Raw genomic sequence first — 19,316 nt, 5'->3', positions numbered from 1 at the left:
AACGCGTGTACGAAAGGGACCAGTGTTGACTAATTGTACTTTCTCTTTCCTCTTATCATTCTCTTTCAATAATTATTTTATTTTGTCCCTTTTTCTCAAACTAAATACTCCCAGCTAAAGAAGTGTTTGTAAACATTAACAAACAGTTTCCATGCAGCAGTTAAAATTTTCTATTGCTGTTAAGTGAGATTGGGATTCATATTACAAGTAAATTTCATTCAATTATTGTATTGCGTAATTAATATACGTCACACTATATTGCTAAACATGTGTTAATTTGTTTTCTGTTAATCTTTTATAGTTATTTGTTCAAGTATTTCAATGGCTTTATGAAATAGCTAGTAAAAAAATGGTGATATAACTAATTAAGAATATTATTAACTTTATAATTATTAGTAAAACTAATTAAGAATATTATTAACTTTTTAATTATTAGTAAAACTTTGTACATTTATTGTTATGTTTAAGGCAGTTTTTTATACATAGGTTTAAGGCAATTTAACTGTTGGTTTTAATTTTCTTTTTAATTTTGGATTCTTGAAAGATTTTTGTTTTCAGATATGTATCGTTTCTAAAGTTCAAGAAAAAAAAAGATAAAATAAAAAACCTCACAACCCGCTAAGAGAAAATAATTTATTAGTGAAAAATGCAATTTTCTTCACTAATATTAGCGTTAGCAAAATTTTAGTAACGAATAAAAATTACGTGTAAATTAATTTGTCACTAAAATTAATGTTTTTTTTAACTTTACGAGAATTAATAAAATTTATTACATTTCATGATTTTTACATACTAAATAAAATGAGTTCATGTCTCTTATAATTAAGAAATAAATATTTCTTATGTAGTATTATATATTAGTATTTTATTAAAAAATTATTCTAATATATTTTCCTAAAAGCACATGCAACTTGACCTACTTAATTAAAAACACTGCTAAAAAAGTTTGGACATAGGCTTTTTCTTAAATAGGCTAGACTAGGCTAACCTTTAAACTGGTTAGATTGTAGACTCCAACAAGCTATCATTGATTAGTGAATAAAATAACAGAAATAAAGGGAAATAAGAATATGCGATTTTTCTTAGTTATTTCATTATTTGATAAGATCTTATTTCATTATGGGGGAAACGTTCCGTCACCTGCGGTACTCTGGCATGACCCCATGACCATGCTTCAACAAATTTATTCTGTTGAGAAAAAACTAAAAAAAATAAACTATACTGCTATATAGCAATTAAGTGTATTAATTAACCAACCCATGATAATCAAATGAAGCATAAAAACATTTTCCTCGGTTAAATTATCTGTGCTGTTGGTATTACATTGCAGGATATATACCATAATAAAATAGCTACGGTACAAATGCCAAGGGGTTTTAGTTAATCTAAACCTTTCTGATTGGTGAGCACAACTCTTACAAAACCTATATGCAAAAATGTGCATGGCATCCCTAACCACAAACCCCGTACTAAAGCACGTGTATCTCTGCCCAGCCTCAATGCAGTTTGGTTAGATTAGCTCCAAAATTATTACATATTGCTCCTAGGAATATCATTAAAGTTGTCCGTTCAAATCATTTAAATTTCATCGTATACAATGTACTAGTATTTGTTAAAGTAGCTCATTGCTAGCTATTTGGTAGAATAAGTTCAAGGGAAAGAAAATAAGGGTGTGTGTGTCTATATATATATATATATATATAATCATGCTTTTGCTGGCGATTATGTACTTTTCTTCTTTTATTCAATATGGTTTTATCCAACACGTACGTACATTTCATTATATTGTATACAAAATTTTCTTAATTCGGAAATATTAATGTGTAAAGTTGTTGAATTATAATTCTTTAATAATATAAATATATTAACCGTTCCACAAACAATGTCGATCACCTCAAAATTTTACTGACAAATATCTGCATTAGTGTCTATATACAATACTATCATTTAATTTAAAACAAGTTGTATGTCACCGACTACGTCATAACATTATTGAGTTAAAATAACTTGTGTAGAATGTAGAATATATTCCTCGAGATGCATGGAAGGGACAAACGCTTAAAAGAATCACCTTAACCAAGCATATAAATTAAAAATCACTTACACCAAGATACAACTTTAGTTTAAATTAACCTAAAGAAGTAGCCCCCACTAGAAGGAGGGCCACGTGGGTATTGAATCTACTAGATGCATGGGATGTGGCAATGGATACCAAAGTAGAGTGACCTACAAGAGGGCTTGCCAATTCTGGAAACCCATGCAGCTTTCCCTATGCAAAGAAAAAAAAAAAGTGATGGGTTCAACTGTTGAAGTCGTGGACATGTATCCACCAGGCAAGTAGTGATCATCATAGTTTGACTATGTAAATAACTTTCATACATAATTTTCAAACAGTAAGCAAATGTTTATTCGTTATCTTGCAACATACAAGCACATATCCGCGAATTGTGAGCATCAAAGTAATCAAATTGTGACCCCTTGTAAGCTTTCTTCTCGAAAACATATGATCCTCCATACCTGCCCTTGAATTAGGACCTTGTTTGGCAATCAACATTCTCTCATATGTATTTACTTCAGGATCTCTCATATATATATTTTGTTAGGCTTAATACATATTTTAACACATTCTTAATTTGTTTTTTTATAAATTGATTTTTATACATGAAAATGTTATCAATTTAGTCTCTACCACCATGATATCATCTTTAATAGTCTTATGTGAACTGTTAATCCCTCAGAGCGAGCTTCCACATGCCTAACAACTCACTTCTTAAATGGGTTACATTATACACATCACTTATTTATTTTTTATAATTTAAGAACCTTATACCTCCAATTAATCTAGCAATTCTACAAATTTTATTAAATAAATAAGCACATATCATTATATTTTATCACTTACAAAAATACAAACATGTATTTTTACGCACTATTCCAGTACTCCTGCAAATTAGCTAAAAAAATTCTCTCACTCGTCTCAAACTTCAATTATTTTATCTTCATTTGTATGTCTTATTTTCTTTAACTAACTATTTCTTTTAGTTTATAATTTTTTTTATCTTTATCTCTAAATTAAATTTCAATATTTTTTAAATTGCTAATGCTTAAAAATAATATATGACAATTTAAATTATTCACTATAATATAAGATATAATTTATATATTAAAAATGTTTGATAAATAAAATAATACATCTATCGTGTACAAAGCTTATGATAAAAATGTAAAAACTAAAAACTTATTATAAGCTGTCAAAATATATAAACCATTTAAATAGACATAAAGTTAAGGAATATTTAAGTCATATCTAAAAGTATCACAGTGAAAGAAAGAATAGTAATGTTTTCAACACGAAAGCAAAGGCGGTTGAAAAATTAAGAAGAACATGAGTGTAGTATTGAAAATATATAAAGTGATCGGACAAAAAGTTGAATAGATAATTTTGGTGCCATTTCATACAATTTTTTTCTCTCCAATAAACAAGCATTTCCCTTGTATAATTCATCATGCTACAATTAACTGTAGCGACCCTCACAAAAAATACAAATAAAGTTGTGTTTGTGCTTCAAACTTGTAGCAGCTACAATTCATCATGCTCTGCAATCACATCTGTCAAAAGATTTGGAGAGGCAAAAGTAAAGAGCTTTGCAGCAATTATCATGCATTTTGAGGGAATGAATAAAGAGGTTATGAATATGATCATTGGATTTTGGAACAGAACCATCTTGCTTAGTTGCTAAGTTTTAAGAAAGATGTTTATACTAGCAAGTTGATGGGTATGTCAAGATGCCGATGCCCTTTCTTCCATTTTCTTTTGAAAAGACAACTATCTTCCCCTTATTCTATCACTATCCATAAAGGAAATTTATCTTCATGCATCCAGCATTTGAATTGATAAGTAATTCCTTTCACCCTAAGAAGAATTCTATATTCCCTGTTTGTCCATGTGGAATCTAGGAGTCAATTGATGTATATTGCAAAAATGCATCTGATTATATACAAAGCTAGTGCCTAAAGACTAAAGAGTGAATACTTTGTTTATTTTTGCTTAGAAGTAGAAGGAAAATTATTGACCTGCAGAGAGCTCTTTGAAGAAAAATGGTATCTCTCTTTGCGCAGACTTGGGAGAGTCTGAACCATGAACACAATTCTTTTCCACATCCAATCCAGATTTTGCTCTGATACTGCACAATATAGTAACTAGTTCACTATAGAGCAAATTAACAGATGTCATGAACATCAAAATAAATTTGGCCACCCACAATGACAGAGTCTAGGGGTTCAATTCTACAGAAGTTGTGAACAAGTTATAATGTTCACAAGTGTAATGTAATGCAATTAGTAACATTGTAAGACCTGTGAGGGTGAGTAATCTTAGCCTTGCTTGCATCAGTAGGGCCCATTAAAGCACGCCAATCAGCAATAGCATTATCCTTCTCCAAGACCATAACTAACACTGGTCCACTGATAATCATTTTGAAGAAGCAGAAGAGTAGATTTAGGATAATAAAAGATTAGAAAGCATGCAGAAAGAAAAGTTAATGTCAAATATGATTAAAATGATCAGTGGTAAGCAGAAATCACAGTGATAAACCATTAACGGCCACAGTAGTGTAAAGGAGAATTTCCTCAATCAAGTACACAGCAAGGAGAAAAAACCCTCGAGTTTCTTCTATACTGACTTAAAACAAGAAAAAGGATAGGTACAATTTCCCAACTTCTCCATGTGATTTGTAGTTAATTAGTTATAGATTATGCTTTACAGCATGTGTTCTTAATCCATTTAAAAGGAATCATCACTTAGGGTAATCCTGTATTGCATAGTACCATTTCCCCTTAATGTCGTCCATCCTATTTGCAGCAACTTCAATTTTTCTGACATGCATAAGTTAAAAAGTCAGCTATATAATAATGAAACTTAACTGAATTTGGCCTCCATCTTGACCAACTGCAAGTAACGCTGTATTGAATGAATAAAAATTATAGTGATAAAAGGAAAATAATGAAATAAATATCATTGAGCCCCAAAATTGAAAAAAATTTACCATTACCAAGAAAATAAAACTGAGTAAAAGTGGGTCTTGCAATTAAGCAATACAACAAACATCAATATAATGAGGTGGACATAACAGCAAGGAAACATTATATACCATCATCATACATCAAGGCAATCATTGCATGGGAAAGGGGTACATCATACCTTGTCATGTATTTTATAAGGCTTGAAAAGAAGCTTTTTGAAGAGTGCTCAGCATAAAAAAATTTCACAGTGGCCTCATCAAGTTGAACCATCTTTTTCCTTTTAAATTCTGAAACCATATTCTACAATTGTTCTCTTGATATCATCTGTGTAGTTACCAAGCAATCCGTCTGGTTTTATAATCGCTAAAGTTTTCTCCGTTTCCAAACTTCCATGGGTAGAAGAACTGCAACTTTTGAAAAAATCACAAGGTGGATTTAGTTATCATTATTTTTCATTATCTGTCCACTTTTAAGAACATCAATCTGAAATTACATACACAGAGATGTATGTGTATATATATATATATATATATATATATATAGAGAGAGAGAGAGAGAGAGAGAGAGAGAGAGAGAGACAACCTCTAAATCTGGAAACAGTTAGCTCGTGCAATGAACATATGAAACATCAATAATTTGATATATGCAAAACATGCATAACTGTCCATCATCAAGATCAATTACCATTGCTGTAATAATTCCTACTCGAGTGTTATTAGGCTCTGTTTGGATTAACTTCTCCATAAGCACTCACAGGAGAAGAAAATAAAAAAGGTAAAATGAATTGTGCCTTCTGCATAAACTAAAATCAACCTATGCATTTATCTTTTATAGAAGCTCTTTTTTCATTTAACTTTTCCAAAAGCTAAGGTAGATAAGTTGATTTTAGCTTATGGATATTCATTTCCTATTTTCCTTTCCTATAAATACTCATGGAGAAGTTTATATAAACAAGGCCTTGATCTGATGCGTGCAATGCAACAAACATTATTAGACAAATTTCTAAAAGCTATCAGTTAATGCAAACCAGGGAGAAGGTGAAAAAAGAAATTCAGAATTATAAATTTACAATTTTACACGAACCAAGAAACCAAAAGTTGCTTAGTTATTCCTTTCCCACATTCAGTTACCAAAAAGATTAAATTTATAGACATGGAAACAAAAGATATTTTACATAAAAATCTTATGCTTATAATTAGACCAGGGGCAGAAAATCCCCCCCTCCATTTGCAATTTAAGGAAATCCTAATGTTATATTTCTTAACTAATTAACTAAGTTCACTGATTACTCAATCCAAAATATTTGAAACCCACTGAACCAACAAGGCAACAACAATCACAAGAACTATAATCTATAAAAGAGTGAGAAAACTAAAGGGGAGAATAAGGAGTTTTCCATGCTGCTTAATAATTGTTTTGAATTCCATCATCCATCCTTGCTCAAACTCAAATGTGGTAAGCAAGAGTTGTTTTTTTTTTCATTTGTTATTTATCTTATTCTGATTCTGAATGGCACCAATAAAACATGCTAGATTTGTGAGCGTTCAGACAGAGTTAGATACCTCGTACAGTGCGTGTTATTTTATGAAGTGGAAGTAAGTAGCAGCCGCAACTGGAGAAGTGAAGAACAAAGACTTCCCTCCGACTCTAGAGCGAAAATAGAAAAAAAAAAAAAAAAAAAAAAAAAAAAAGACTTGCCTCGGACCAAAAGTCAAAACCAATACATCATGGGAAATTTCTTTTTATTTTTAGTCTTTGTTGCATGTGAAAATGTTTTTCTATCGTATCAGATACATATGGATTTCGAATTGCATTATAATACATGGGATAAAATAATTTTTAGCTATTTAAGATTATTAAAAAAAATTATAATCATAAATTCATGATAGCTTCATTAAAATTATAATTTTTTAATGGATTATATCTTGTTTTATAATTAAACATTATTTCTGATAAATATATTCAAGTTCCTTAAATGTTTTTATTTAAACTCTTCTTTATCTAACACTAAAACACATTTCATTCTTTGCAATTCTATTAAATATTTGGAAAGAGTGTTTTGTTGTCTACAGTGATCTTTACTAATTTCCTTCCCTTTGAAATGTAATAGATTTTGCTTCGCAGATTAGGTAACAACAGTAAGATTTATACAATTGCTCTTTGTTATGGATATTGTCACAAGATACAAAAGGTATGTGATTCTGAGAAGAGAGAGTAGAGAAAATAAGTTAAGAATGTCTCTTTGTATTGAATCGTGTTATTCGCATTAGAGGTCCAATGCTTTTAGTTGAGCGGTAACGATGGTTCTAACGTTATGATGATTTCATGCCGTAAGTGAATTTTGATTTAGTTATCGGCCTAGGATGATCCTTTTATGTCTAGTCTGAAATAATTCCGAAACAGTGGCCCTCGAGCCTGCTTTGAAGAAGCAATTCCGGCTTTACAAGTAAAATGAAAAGAAAACACAAGGGCATCGGGAAATAAAATAGTAAAATCAATTTTGATCAAATTATTTTCTCCATTTCTCCTATTTTAGACGAGGAACAGAGGCAATATAAGCAAGTATAAGCTGTAAGCATCATAGCACTAAGAGCTTATACAATAATATATACATTGTTAACAATTTGTATCATCATACAGTTTTTCTATGTTTAACTCAAACATACAACTTTATTTCACTGCAAGCAATCACAGTCACAGAGCTCAACACAGCATTTGATTAACTCAAAACAGGCCAGGGCTGCACATATCTGAGTGCAAACGATGGTGCACTGGTCATTCACAAAAGTGCAAGTCTGCAACAGACACATGCCACAACAGGTATCAGCCAATCGACCACAACAATTGGAAGCAGCCTTCCCCAGTAGTCCTTCAGGTGGTTTTGCTTCTTTTATAGCTGGTGGCAAGTTCTCAGCAGTTGCTTTCAAGTCACCAAATCCAAGATTCAACCCTCCAAGGAATAAGTTCTGGTTGTTGAGTTCCAACTTCTGGAAGCTAAGTTTGTTGTACGCCTGTTTTGTAGGAACATAGGTATTCAGACAGGTTGTGCAAAGGGAAAATAGAACTATTCAGATAATTTTCGAAGTAGATGAAGGTAAAATTTGCCCTTATTTTTCTTAAATCCAAGACAAAGGTCTACCTTTTGCAACAGAAATTGTTCAGGTGCCTTCTTCCCTTCATCACTCTGTACAAGAACAATGTTCATGCAGGTATACTCTGACGGGACTTTATTTTGAATGCTCATTTTAGTGACCTATTAGAGAGCAGTTTGGCATTTGGTTATAGATGAGTGGTGCAGCAAAACACAAAATATACCATAAACAATTGAAAGAATATGAAAATAAAACTAGATTAAAGTGAAAATCCATATTTATCCCAGCTTATTTGCTGATTTTAAAAGTAGAGCAAAGACTTCTATTTAATAATAGGTTAAAATAAAAAATTGGTTCTTATACTTCACACATTTTCCAATTAGGTTCCTACAATAAAGTTTACATTTCGGTTCCTACATTAAAAAATGTTATGGAATTGATCCTTACCAATAATCAAAGTTATAATAGTGCTAGATTTTGCTGAGTTGACAAACTCTTAATTGTGTTGGTTCTTAAGTTATCATATAGGACAAAAGTTTGTCAACTTAGCAAAACCTAATACTGTTATAACTTCAGCAATAAATATGGATCAATTCGTAAACATTTTCAAATCTTGGAACTAAAATATAGAATATTTTCATGTAGGATCCAAAAGAAAAAATGACATCAAGGATCAAATTTTTATTTTAACATTAACAATATATCACACTTAGATAGCAGACACGTTTTCTCCAAAACAACATTTTTCAGTCCAGCACTCTCCAGCCCCGTTTTCCTTCAACTCTTTCTGTCTTAATGTAAACTGGTCTCCTTAAATATTCCATTTTCACCTTTTTTTAGTTTCTTTTTCTCTTTCAAGAGGAAATTCAATATGCACAAAAATGCATAATAGACAAACCTTCTCCTCCAGCTCTTTACTTTTTAACAACCAGGCTTGAGCAGTGACCTGATCTATATGTCTCTTTGAAAGGACCTGCAGAGAATTCCAAAATTTATATCAAATCATATAGCCGAGTGTGCATTCAGCAATCACCCTATTCAAAGGATTTGCATTTCAAATGATTCTGTGACTAGAAAAAATTTTATTCGCAATGATATGAGATATAGATACCACATGTCCAAGGAAGAAACCTATAATACAGAACCAGTATATGTTGAGTCTTTTGACTTATAAATGTCTCAAGGGTTTAAGAATTGAAGCAAAGATGTAGATGCGACATAGGTTTGTGAAAGAATGACTAAAAGACCATCCACTTAATGCATCGACTGCCTACCCAACCAAAGTAAAGTGTTGTGTGAGCAATGGAAGTAGATAGTGAAGCCAACGTAACAGCAGCACAGCATTGAATATTTATGGTGATATAATACTATGTAGGAGGAGCTATGCATATGAGTTGAGTTGCATGGTAATATTCAGTTCCCATTTGCTAAGATGGGATAAATCACAACCAGGTATGATGAATACGTGGTAAGTCTTAGGAGTGAGATATTACATTACTGAGCTGCATATCCTTTTCTCTTTTCACTTTAAGGTCTACTACGAAGTTAGTCATATCTGCCAAAGTACCAGTGACTTTAACTAATTCAGGAAAAGTTCCACTGTATCTTCCTGATAAGATCAAGGGACTTTCAAATGATATGTCTTGTATATGAGTTGGGAATAACTGCAACAATCAGAATATAGTTTAAACATAAAAAAGATGTAATGTAACATGTAAATATGATCTTTAAGTAAGCTATATATGATATATCATTAGAGCGCTTTTTCAGTTATAATTAAGGATAAAACGTTCTTGGATACGTACCTCAAGTGAATCAAGACCTTCTAAACTTTTGATTGTTATATCAGCTACCATAACTGATGAAGCTGAACTGAATAGTCTTTGCATTCTAAAGTCAATTGAATCTAAGACAAGATAGATAAAAAAAAAAAAAAAAAAGATAGATAGATTAATAAAACTTCAAATATGTACGATGGAGCAGAATCATATTATGAAACATTTTTTTTAAAAAAAAAATTAAGCCTCAAATTTGCGCTAACTTCAAGTTGTGATCTTAGGTTGACTGGGCAAGGAAAGAAACTGACCTAAATCATGAGCAGAATCATAGTGGCCCCTCCCAATTTGTGCTAGCATTTGCAGGAAGTAGTGATTACAATATAAACCTGAAATTTTCAAATTACGAAACAGAAATATTACTAAAAAATAAAAGTGTTGCAACAAATAAAGAGACTAATAATAAATAAATATATGTTGAATAGTATGCCAATATGAAGTATTGATAAATAGAAGCTTCTATATTCAGACTGACAACATCATAATAGTCACAAGCCCAATAATTGCTAATTGACAAATACACAATTCCTTAAAGGATAAAAAAAAAAGTTTTTGTTAGAAAAAGTTTGGGTGGATGGGAGGTAAACCCATTCCAAGCTCAGGGCTTTGCCAAACACTAATGGTACTTATAGATGACCGGTGGATGAAAGTCCACCGGTAGAGTCAAACCCAAGACCTTGTCAATATGGGTACGTACACTCTTGATTTACTTTATTCTTGAACAAAGTGGAAACTATTTTGTAACACTCTCGTCTTGACAATTTAAGAAGCATGTCAAAACATTCGTTTCTTCGGTTTAAAACATGCCTAAATTAAGTTTCAAAATATTTTTAGCTTTCACACACACAAAAACACATTTTTGGCGACTTAAAACATTAGCTGAAGTAAAACTCTTATCAAAGGTTGAAGTGTCAAACGAACATTGCCAATTAATAATATCCCGGAAACTATTTTCTGAAGAGTATAAATAGAAGAGGAAGCTAGAATTCTTGCCTATGCCAAAAGTATATATGCGAGGTGTTCGAAACGATTGCCCACTTGAGACATAGCTTTTCACAAAATTGCATATATCTCTCTCATCCTCAACAGCCCCATCGGTAACGAGAAAAATAAGAGGAACCGAATCAGTTGATTTCTCAAGTAGCTTCATTGCCTAAGATAGAGCAGAATATTAAATAAAAAAAACTCGTATCACAATATGTACATATTTAGGATTCAGCATCCAAAAGTTTTGCACGGGATACAAGTTATTAAACACCGCATAGAATGTGCTGTCATTAAAAGGTAAGTATATCATACCAGCAACAAATCTACCTTCTTATCTTTACGTTTAACATTACAAGCAAATCAAACACCGATACCAAGTCCTGAAGTCAGATAAGGCATGTGATATTGTTAATCCTAGAAAACTCCCAAAGACTCAAAGTGCAATGTACTAAAGATAAGGTTGTAGACTTTACCCATAAAAAAGCCAGGTAGACTCCAAGACAAATGGGAGAATACAAAGTAAATAAGAATGAGCTCATTTTTGTCTCATACAAATAACACGAGTGAATTTAACACTGCATCCAATCCAAAATCTAACAATGTTAGATATGAGTCATTCCCACTTATATATTACTCAACTTATTCCTGTTCAATGCAAGACTTATTCACTATCACTTGTCACTCCAACAAATTTGATGTATAAATAATAAAATCAAAGAGCTAATAAGATAACAAAATAGTGGCCTTAGGCTTTACATCTCCTCTTTAGACGTAATAATACTTTCATTAGTGCAATTGAATTGAGAAAACAAAAATAGCAGAAAAGTCTTAATTAACAAGCCATGAAAAAAGAGAACAATATTTTGCGCATCACATTGAAAATTTCAACAAATAACAATTACCTGTGTTAAGGGAAGCATGATATTAGTGTCACCATTAGCAATAAAATTGGTGTCAACCCACGTGGTAGCATTTAAAATTGCTTCCTCTGTAGCTCTTTCCATTGATGATGAAAATAAGTAGACCGCCCCATTGAAAGCTATAATGTTAAATGTATCTTGTGCATTTAGTTGAGAGAGTGATGTCAGTAGGGAATTCTTTGTGTTATCAAGAGGAGTTCCCTTCATACTTGCGCTTATATCTACTACAAACACCACATCCTTTTTAAAAACCTATCAAGCGACAGAATCCTCCATTATAAATGCGCTTGAAAAGTAAAGGCGGCATGATTGAAGATTCGAAACAGGCATACACCTGTGCAATGCTAACTATATAATATTTCTATCTTCTTTTGAACTAGTTTTGTTCCTTGGCAATTTTCCAAGTGCAATATGTTTCTAATTACTTCTAGATGAAATTATTCTTGCTCAGTTAAAACTTTAGCAAAGAACAGGCAGATCCGTCTTATTTGTTCATATATGAGGAAGAGAAATAAAGAAAGCTCACGTGCAATGTGCAAGATAACCATTTGATGCATTCATGTAGCATGTATACATACAACCTGATCTAGCTATTCCGTGTTAAAGCAATCACAAGTAATTTTTAGAAAAAATTGGCATATCATAATATTGCAACAAACCTTTCTATCCGGGCTGTTTCCCGGGTAAAGATACAAGCAAAATATCTCTCTTTCGTCAAAATCACGCAGGAATGGAGATTGCAAGAGAACAGCTCCAAATATGTCATTTGAAGAAACCTGCGTAAAAGCGCCAGATCATTAAGTTAATAAAATTTTATTATGGCACAGATAATACTCGGTCTGATTCTGAATGTCTATGGTTCAGACTTCAGAATCCACTCCTTGTTGCTTGTATGAAATTGAATTAAAAATAATTTTAGTAGAACTCTATGCTTCTAGGTCTTACAGAGTACGAAAAACTTAAGTCTGTACTTGACCATGTTAGCACTTCTGCTTCATATGATAAATTTAATTTGCCAGCTTGGCGCAGTAGTTCCTGGAAAGTCGTAAAGATAATGTTTAGTTCAAGTCTAATGGAGGCCAAACTGAACTTTGTAATAGCGCAATAGATTTTACCTTAAAAGGATGGCTGGTGGTTTTGCATAACACTTCCGTTGTAGCACCGGAATTAACTTTCAAAAATATCTTCTCTTTCTTAGAAATATTTCTTCCAGCAGGGTTGACGTATGAGGGAAAGCTGAAAGGGACACAGAGAGATAACTGGCCATCATGAAATAATATTTTCTGTGACCATCTGATCTTAATTGAGAAGACGGAGCCTCCCCTAAACTGCAAGACAAAAATAATTTCTCTAATAAATAGGATGTGCACATTAATAACTATCAAGTATTAACAATGAAGTTATGTTTTGCTATGTAATAATAACCTGTGGAATCTTAACGGTGTATATATGGCTTTTCAAAAAGTATCCGTCTTTAGCTTTGGCCACTTTATTCTTATCCTTTTCATCTTTCAGAGAGATCAATTCAGTATGATAAGATCTTCCAGAACCATCAACCTCTAGACCTAGAAGTGAACCCTGTTAGCCACATCATAATAACTTGAGAACTCATGAAACAAACTGCATATGAAGTTACAGAAAAAATTGGCATGCAATTTCATCGAGCATCGTGACATAAACTAATAACAAAACATTCTAGGTTGTCCATCATCATGACAATATTAATGATGTAACAAGACCGACTAAGAAATGCAACTTAATAAACACAAGTGCATCTTGATGATTACATTCTCAACACTGAAAACCCAACTTCAACAGATTGTTAGGATGGCAGAGTGGACACAAGTCACGCAACACATATTCATGTTGTCTAAACAAATGATGTCTGCTAATTATAATTATAATTAATTAACAATTAATCATCTTTGACGTAAATCATGAGTACTAGCAACCTTCCTCTCTGCTTCACTACTCCAGATAACAAGAATGAGCTGTAGAGCTGAGTGCAGTATCATCCACTAGAAATGGTGGGACATGCTTCAAAAGCACTTCTAGTTTGTAAAAACTCCATTTTAAGTCTGATCCATCCATACAATCAATCCTCTTCTCAATCATGTGGAAATTGCTAGTCAGAATGAATGTCAACTAAGCAAAACACAAAATGAATTTTCTCCATCCTCATCTATCCTTACCAAATTGATCTTATGCATAATATCCTATTGTTTATGGAGTAAACATGTGCATTGCCAAGCATTATTCTTTAAAATTTTGCCTTTTTGTTCTGTAATTCTTCAGAGAAGTGTATACTCACCAGCGCCTCTTATTATGATAAGCAAAGAAACACTTACCAAAAATGCAAATAAAGTTTTTTGTATCTTTTATTTTTTGAAAACTAAAAACTGTTTTTAAAAGTGTATTGAAACAAGTCCTTAGTAACCTTTGGCTTTGTTACAAAGAACCATAGTCTAAAACTTACCAGGATAGTGGATACATCACGTATTCTCTTGAAAACTTCACTTCCTTTTGATCTTACCAAAATAACTTGACAAATAAATATCTTTTCATTGGTAAAAACATTTTCCTGAAAACTATTTTCAGCTTAAAACATCTTTTATAGAAAATTATCCATTGCAAAATAAATAAATAATACATACACCAAAAGGGTAAAAGTCTTTCACATAATAATCCAATTACAAACTCTCATACATGATAAGGTTAATGGTTTTTTTAGAGGTAAACATGTAGAAAAATATGTTTTCACTAAACAAAAAGTATTCTATTTTGTTTCACACCAAGTATTAAATAATGTAAAATATTATACGGATAGTTATATTGATATTCCTTAAAATAATTTTTTTAAAAAAATAATGTTAATTACATTTTTATTAACTATAAACATTTTACCTAACTTCCTTGCATTTTCCTTATTTTATTAATTTTAAAAAATACTATGTGCATGGTTCGTATCCTAAAATTAGGAATTTATGTGTAGCTTTCTAAAAACATGTCTCAACGTGTAAAATAATATATATATATATATATATATATATATATATATATATATATATATATATAAAGAAAGATAGGAAAGTACGTATAATTTTCCAATCAAGAGGGATGTTAACATAGTTAACATCATTGTGAGGGAAAGATGATACTGTTAGCCCAATATTATATGAATGTAACATAAGAGATTCAATCTAAATAAGAAGTTATTTAAAACATATGATCACTCAAAAAGATCAATTTTTTTTATCTCTAATAGTACCACAAAGTTACAACATTCACGAATCTAGCTCAACAGAATCTAGCTCAACAAATTGTGCTAAATGACTCTTTTTTTTCTACGTAGCTAAATGACTTTTAATCTTTTATGTTTGAATGTTTTTAACATGCATGCATAATCCAATGATTGGGATATTTTCCTCTTTTAGTCATCGTGAGAAAAAAAAACATGGCTTTATTAAAAAACAACAACATGGCTTTATTAAAAAACAACAACATGGCTTATAAACTAATTTATAACACCATTTAGGCGTTCAACTATCCGAGTCTTTTTCTTTTCTACTTTTATTTTTTATTATTACAAAGATATTACTATTTTTTATTTTATTTCTTGGGTGTTTGATTTGTTATTTTTTACTTTAAGCTTATATATATATATATATATATATATATATATAGAGAGAGAGAGAGAGAGAGAGAGAGAGAGAGAGTCTAGTTATCACGGATTGCTAGTGTGAAAGTTTTTATATTGTCAACTAATGAGAATTTATTATCAGCATAACATTTAGGGTAATTATTATAAAAAATTAATAAATTTATTATATTTCATAATTAATATATATATATATATATATATATATATATATATGATTTGATAACAATATAAAAGCTTAAACATGTCAGTGCATGAAATTAAATTTGTATATTTATTAATAATTTAAAACAATTTATTTTTATATTTTATTAATATTATGAAATAAAATATTATTTTCACAATCTCCTTCACAAAATTAAATCAAATTGATATTTTTCAATTGTTACCTACTGAAAATGTATTACAGGAGAAAAAAATCACATTAAATTAGTAACTTTCAAATTTTTGTGAAGAAAATAACGAACGCATTTACTTCTCTCGCAGATTTTTTCAAAACAATAAATAAAAAGTAAAATTACTTTATAATTATTAATGAAAATATAATAACTAAAAAAAGGCTAAAAACAAACCAAACACTTCTCTCGTATTATTCCCTTGTTTTCACTTTTTTGTTTGGGCCATGAACATACAAATGCTTTTACTTTTTTGGAGACCGACGTTTAAAGGTTTAAAAATAAAAAAATCTTTCCTCAACATAGTCTTTATCATTAATTTCAAACCCGCTATTACTTTCCAACAAATAACCAGTTTAGGCCTTAACAACTCTCTTTAAATAATCTAAACACATGCACAATTACACACAACCTTCTTTTTTACTCTTTATATGCATTCAGATACATACGCGTATCCCTTTTACCGCCATTTTTTTTTTTACTTTTTTTCATCAAAATGAAACCAAGAATACATTTTTTTTTTTGGTGAATAGAAAATAGTATATATAATGATAATATACAGAGTTTTTACTCTATCATTTAATTATAAATGATAAATAATTATATATTGTAAATTTATAAATTTTTATGATGATTATCTTAAAATTTATATTGACGATTATTAGTTGGCAACATATAAACTCAAAAGAATTATATAAAGTATATTTCGATCAGCTTATTTTGTATTTAAATAACTAAAAAAAGCTTAAAATTAAGAAAATTAAAATATGCATGATAATTGGAATTCATACTACAGTTGAGCATTTATTTACCTCTTCACCTATAGGTATGGCAACCTGGCAGTCACACGTACTACTTGCGGTCACGCAATGCACGCGCCACTTTCCGGTGACCGTTACGAACGCCGTGTCCAAAGAACACTCAACTTCCATGGCGACGCCGTGAAGCTCCAGCGGTATCAGCGCCGGAGGCTCGCACTGACCGAGCACATACGGCTGGTAGCTCCGAATGTCCGGATTCTCCACCTTCTCCGGATCCGATATCACCGCGTAGCACATCGGCGCCGTCGGGAGGTATCCCTCCGGCGACTTCGACAGGGACCGCGACATCGCCGGCGCCGGCGACGGAGCCGATCCTTTACCGTAGTATATTCGCTTCGAGAGGTTGAGTCCGAATTCGACGGAGCCGGAGAAATAGTCGGCCATCGCCGCCGCCGGCGAGAATTTTCCGGCAAGTTGTGAAAGATATTAGAGAAAGAGAGAGAGAGAGAGATTGGAAGTTTTGGATGAGAGAAGGTTATGGTGTACGAAAAGGCATTAAAAGGAACGGGAACGTGAACGTGATGATGAGGGTTTTGAGAAACAGCTAAAGAAGAAGAATAAAAAGGAAAAGAATGAAGAGGAAGAAGAAGAGGTAACTCTATCTCGTATCGTACCCCACTCGTGTGACACGCACTGGACCCTGACCAATTTTATTTTCTTATTTATCACAATACTAATATTAATAATTAATAATAGTAAAATTAGTCATATACATAAAAAAAATAATCATCAATAATATAAGGGTTAGTTGCCATAGCAGTGTGCCACGTTAGTGACAGACGCTTTATTTTTTTTGAATAAGATAAGATGCTGAGCTAATGAGTAGTTTAAATTTCGTCATAAAGTTCATTTGATTACTAAAACAAAGAAATCTAAAAGGAAATCACTTTGTTATCACATAATAAATGAATCAGATAACATAGTAAAATAATTAAATTTTATTATATGTATATGTAAAACGATTTTTCGCTTACAGTTTATATAAATTAAATTCATAAATTTAACTTCTTGTTTGATTGAATTAATACGTGGTTTACCAATTATAAAAAGGAAATATTAAATTTTAATCAAATTTATTTTAGGGCGAAGAAGTTTAGCATATGACTTAACTTTGCTATTGAATTAATATCTTGAAATTTGAAAGAGTGTGTTTGGTAATTTATTTAAGTAAATTTTTAGTTTTTTTATTAACTAAAAATTTTATTTGACTATCGAATAAATTAAGATTTTTTAATATTTTTTGAAATATCACTTGAAGTAATATTTTTTTAATGATAATTTTAGCTGTTATATATTTTTTTTCTTTTTGTTCTTGAATTAGAATTTTTTTAAATTTTTTATTTATGGTAAAATTTTATGTTTATTTATGTAATTTTTATTTTCTAACTATTTTTATAGATAATTTTATTAAATATTTGTGATTCAATAACATAATTTTTAGTTATTAGAAAATATAAGCATATACTTTTATACTTAAAACATGTTTACTTTAAATGCCCCTTACTCAAAATATCTAAAATGGTAATGTTTAAAAACAAAGTCTGATAATTATTTCATATTTTTAAAAAATATTAAATTATAAAGGTTTTTAAAATTTTACTAGATGGCAACATGAGAGTTTAAACCAATTTCGTTCTTTTAAAGGAATAGTTGTTTACTACAACCAAGCGAACCACTAACGACAAAAATTGACAAAAGTGACTGGGAAGGAAAATGACGTAAGTGTGTATATCCAGATTAATTGATTAAATACTTTTATATAAAATAACATATAATTAAAATTATCAACAAAATAATTTTGCTAGGTAACTACTGCTGTCATTACAAATAAAATAAGACAAAATATTATAAGGATGTACAATCGATTTATTATTAATAATGATTATTTTAAAAATGAAAATGATACGTACTACAGTTAAATATAATTTTTTTAAATACCACCCAACAATATTTTTTGATTGATATATTCTGATTTCTTAACGACTGCTATGCAGGTTTAAAGCTCATACTGAAGCCATGTCGCATTAACAAACATGAAAATGAAATGCCTACCACGTGCGTCGTGCTCGAAATTGAAACAAAGAATTTGAAGGATAAATACATAATAAAAAATTAATGAGAATCTCTAATTTGCTTCTTTTAGAGGATGTTCACTAGAGTCAGAGTCCTCTTCTTTTTCTTAGTATATTATATTTGAATAATTTACTATTTAAATAGCCATATAGTCAAGAAATTATTTAATCGATGGTCCCACTTGTCCTCAGCTTTTGTTATGGTCAGTCACAAGAAGCCAAGCATAATCATATGCTAAACTTTTATTAAAAGATAAGCTAAGGATCACCAGTAAATTTTGTTGACCGTGCTGTATACTATATACTATTAATTGGTGATTGAAGGCCCTAGTAATTAAATGAAGTACTTTGGGTACTGTATGCCTTGAAGGCCCTAGTAATTAAATGAAGTACTTCGGTTACAATATGCAAATGTTTTTTTAATAAAATAAGTAGATGTTTATTTTTATGATGTGTTATTTAAATTATTTTTATTTAAAATAAGAAGTTTTTTTTTGAAAAAGTAAATATTATT

At 30.8% G+C, this 19,316-nt stretch overlaps 2 protein-coding genes across 3 annotated transcripts; both read right to left on the bottom strand.

Annotated features, from left to right (window-relative positions):
- Positions 1–3,366: 3,366 nt before the first annotated feature.
- Positions 3,367–6,685, bottom strand: LOC114417730 (probable nucleoside diphosphate kinase 5). Its single transcript, XM_028382806.1, has 5 exons — positions 6,585–6,685; positions 5,201–5,432; positions 4,357–4,464; positions 4,075–4,184; positions 3,367–3,609 (listed from the first exon to the last, which is right to left on the bottom strand). The coding sequence occupies exons 2-5, from the start codon at positions 5,317–5,319 to the stop codon at positions 3,581–3,583; spliced, it is 366 nt and encodes a 121-aa protein (XP_028238607.1). The 5' UTR covers positions 5,320–5,432; positions 6,585–6,685; the 3' UTR covers positions 3,367–3,580.
- An 813-nt stretch (positions 6,686–7,498) lies between these two features.
- LOC114418189 lies at positions 7,499–17,359 on the bottom strand. Of its 2 annotated transcripts, XM_028383413.1 has the most exons (13): positions 16,722–17,359; positions 13,282–13,434; positions 12,972–13,184; positions 12,802–12,891; positions 12,516–12,632; positions 11,839–12,108; positions 10,943–11,102; positions 10,201–10,278; positions 9,920–10,020; positions 9,608–9,778; positions 9,013–9,087; positions 8,162–8,275; positions 7,499–8,033 (listed from the first exon to the last, which is right to left on the bottom strand). In XM_028383413.1, exons 1-13 carry the CDS (start codon positions 17,112–17,114, stop codon positions 7,698–7,700), a joined length of 2,271 nt encoding a protein of 756 aa, XP_028239214.1. In that variant the 5' UTR covers positions 17,115–17,359; the 3' UTR covers positions 7,499–7,697. The 2 variants fall into 2 exon arrangements, with proteins under 2 accessions (XP_028239214.1, XP_028239215.1); XM_028383414.1 differs by lacking the exon at positions 9,608–9,778.
- Between the last annotated feature and the right edge of the window lie 1,957 nt (positions 17,360–19,316).

Source organism: Glycine soja, chromosome 7 (genome assembly GCF_004193775.1).
Source record: "Glycine soja cultivar W05 chromosome 7, ASM419377v2, whole genome shotgun sequence".
Classification (NCBI taxonomy): domain Eukaryota; kingdom Viridiplantae; phylum Streptophyta; class Magnoliopsida; order Fabales; family Fabaceae; genus Glycine; species Glycine soja.
This window is presented reverse-complemented; position numbering and strand designations above follow the sequence as displayed.

What these genes read in the sequence shown, in the direction of transcription:
- LOC114417730 (XM_028382806.1), bottom strand. Translation starts at nt 5,319, where the DNA reads ATGGTTTCAGAATTTAAAAGGAAAAAGATGGTTCAACTTGATGAGGCC. An exon ending in CTTATAAAATACATGACAAG is followed by an intron (nt 4,465 to 5,200) that starts GTATGATGTACC and finishes AATGATTATCAG; the next exon opens with TGGACCAGTGTTAGTTATGG. An exon ending in AAGATTACTCACCCTCACAG is followed by an intron (nt 4,185 to 4,356) that starts GTCTTACAATGT and finishes TATATTGTGCAG; the next exon opens with TATCAGAGCAAAATCTGGAT.
- LOC114418189 (XM_028383413.1), bottom strand. Translation starts at nt 17,114, where the DNA reads ATGGCCGACTATTTCTCCGGCTCCGTCGAATTCGGACTCAACCTCTCG. An exon ending in ACTTAAGTTTTTCGTACTCT is followed by an intron (nt 12,633 to 12,801) that starts GTAAGACCTAGA and finishes GCTTTTACGCAG; the next exon opens with GTTTCTTCAAATGACATATT. An exon ending in AACAATTTCTGTTGCAAAAG is followed by an intron (nt 8,034 to 8,161) that starts GTAGACCTTTGT and finishes CCTACAAAACAG; the next exon opens with GCGTACAACAAACTTAGCTT.